This window comes from Hypomesus nipponensis, chromosome 12 (genome assembly GCF_054491055.1).
Source record: "Hypomesus nipponensis isolate SF chromosome 12, ASM5449105v1, whole genome shotgun sequence".
NCBI lineage: Eukaryota > Metazoa > Chordata > Actinopteri > Osmeriformes > Osmeridae > Hypomesus > Hypomesus nipponensis.
This window is the reverse complement of record NC_140372.1, coordinates 1765001-1767500: the sequence shown is the minus strand read 5'-3', so window position 1 is coordinate 1767500 and position 2500 is coordinate 1765001. Positions and strand designations below refer to the sequence as shown.

The following is a 2500-nucleotide window of genomic DNA, read 5'->3' as shown; positions in this document are numbered from 1 at the left end:
GAGGCTCTCTAACTACGTATCCCTCCATCAGGGTGGTGAGGAGACAGACGTATCCTTCCATGTCTTGTCACAGAGATCAGTGGGAGCAGGAGCCGCATCACTCCCACATCACAGAGCCACATTCCATATCATACACTGAAGTATGGAACATTGTAGCTGACGTGTTAGTGCTCACTGTGTCTGCTAGCACAGATGTGGTTACTTTACACTGTGTCTGCTAGCACAGATGTGGTTACTTTACACTGTGTCTGCTATCACAGATGTGGTTACTTTACACTGTGTCTGCTAGCACAGATGTGGTTACTTTACACTGTGTCTGCTAGCACAGATGTGGTTACTTTACACTGTGTCTGCTAGCACAGATGTGGTTACTTTACACTGTGTCTGCTAGCACAGATGTGGTTACTTTACACTGTGTCTGCTAGCACAGATGTGGTTACTTTACACTGTGTCTGCTAGCACAGATGTGGTTACTTTACACTGTGTCTGCTAGCACAGATGTGGTTACTTTACACTGTGTCTGCTAGCACAGATGTGGTTACTTTACACTGTGTCTGCTAGCACAGATGTGGTTACTTTACACTGTGTCTGCTAGCACAGATGTGGTTACTTTACACTGTGTCTGCTAGCACAGATGTGGTTAGTTTACACTGTGTCTGCTAGCACAGATGTGGTTACTTTACACTGTGTCTGCTAGCACAGATGTGGTTACTTTACACTGTGTCTGCTAGCACAGATGTGGTTACTTTACACTGTGTCTGCTAGCACAGATGTGGTTACTTTACACTGTGTCTGCTAGCACAGATGTGGTTACTTTACACTGTGTCTTTACACGAGCTCACCGGCCAGGGAGTTTGGGCGTGGCATCCCCGAGGAGGAGGGGCTGTGGGCCGGGCGCTGGGGGCGGGGCCGGGTGGGGGAGGGGGTCCTGGGCGGGGCATCATGGCCGCTGGGGGGGCAGGGGGGCGGGGGGTCGGGGCTCCTCTGGCAACCATCTTTAGGAAGCTCCAGGCTGGAGGTACTGCGGCCATCCTGCTCTGAGGAGCTGAAGATACCTGCTGGGAGGGAGGGAGGGAGGGAGGGAGGGAGGGAGGGAGGGAGGGAGGGAGGGAGGGAGGGAGGGAGGGAGGGAGGGAGGGAGGGAGGGAGGGAGGGAGGGAGGGAGGGAGGGAGGGAGGGAGAGGGAGGAGAGGGGGGAGGTGGAGGAGGAGGAGGGAAGGAGGCCGTAAGCCCCTTAACACTAACAGCAGCAAACACGTGCACACAGACCAAGCTAAACGATAACCTGAATTACAAAAGCAGTCACTGATACTAAATAAACACAGAAATATGAGTGTTTGTGTTTGGCTGAGGCTGCAGCACTGTTTAGCCTGTCCCGTCCCTGTCCCGTCCCTGTCCCGTCCCAGCCCAGAGGAGTGACAGCTGAACGCATTGATCAAGCGCTTAGGGTGTGCAGGGCCCTAGCCTATGACCCTGTCGTATTTACCTATAAATACAGCTCTATTTCAGGAACAAAAGCTTGTCCTATTTTAGAGAGCTAGACCCATATGAAACAAAGACAGCAGTGTCCCAATTTAGTCAGGAGGGAGTAGAGGCTGGAGGCAGAAGAGGCACAGGGATGAAAGAGAGGGAGAGAGAGCGGGGGGGAGAGAGAGAGGGAAAGACAGAGAGACTTGGCTGGTACAGGGTACAGCTTCTGACTACCACCTGAAAGGCATCAGAGAGCTGTTCTCTGGACAGCCATGTTCAGGTGCTGCAGCATCATCCATGGTCTGAGCACGGAGCTGGAAGCCAGGCTCACCTCTGGTTCCGCTAGCCTGGCTGTGCAGCGTGGAGCTGGGGGGGGTCCCACAGGGGCTGGAAGGAGAAGGGGGCAGAGGGCCCCCCCCGGCCCCGAGGGTGGGGCCGGGGCTGTCAGAGCATGGAGATGGGGTGCTGCAGGTCAGCGTAGGGCTGGGGCTCAGATCCTGGGGGGGGGGGGGGGGGAGGGAGGGAGGGAGAGAGGGAGGGAGGGAGAGTAGATGTGTATTTAGCTCTCCTCTTTCTTGGCCTCCTTTCCTGCTGTACCCACACGCCCGGGCTGTATTTAGGTCAAGGTGTGTGTGTACACGTGAATCAATACCCCCTGCCCACCCTATCACTCAGCAGACACTCATATCACCCCTCCACCCACACATACACCTCCCACACCCATCCATCGTCATCATCTCAAACACCAACCATGTCACACCCCACCCCTCCGCTCCCCTCGTCCAGCCAGATCACAGACAGGGATGTCTCTGATCAGGGAGAGCACAGCAGCTGAATCAGATGAGGGCTGTTCCTACCTTGCCCCACTCTCATCTGTCTCAGCCAGGACAGGACACATTGCTCACAGCAAAAATGCTGTGGCAGCGAGGCAGGTTGGGGGAGGAGGCTGAAGGGGGAGAGGAGGCTGGAGGAGGAGAGGAGGAGAGGAGGCTGGAGGGGGGAGGAGGCTGGAGGAAGAGAGGAGGCTGGA

At 55.5% G+C, this 2500-nt stretch overlaps 1 protein-coding gene across 1 annotated transcript in view; it reads right to left on the bottom strand.

Moving 5' to 3' along the window:
• Window positions 1–2500, bottom strand: part of LOC146260617 (protein TANC1-like) — a 41931-nt gene that overhangs the window by 30207 nt on the left and 9224 nt on the right. Inside the window, 3 exon segments of the mRNA XM_084668562.1 lie at window positions 843–900; window positions 1685–1707; window positions 1802–1967. Coding sequence (XP_084524688.1) covers window positions 843–900; window positions 1685–1707; window positions 1802–1967 — 247 coding nt within the window.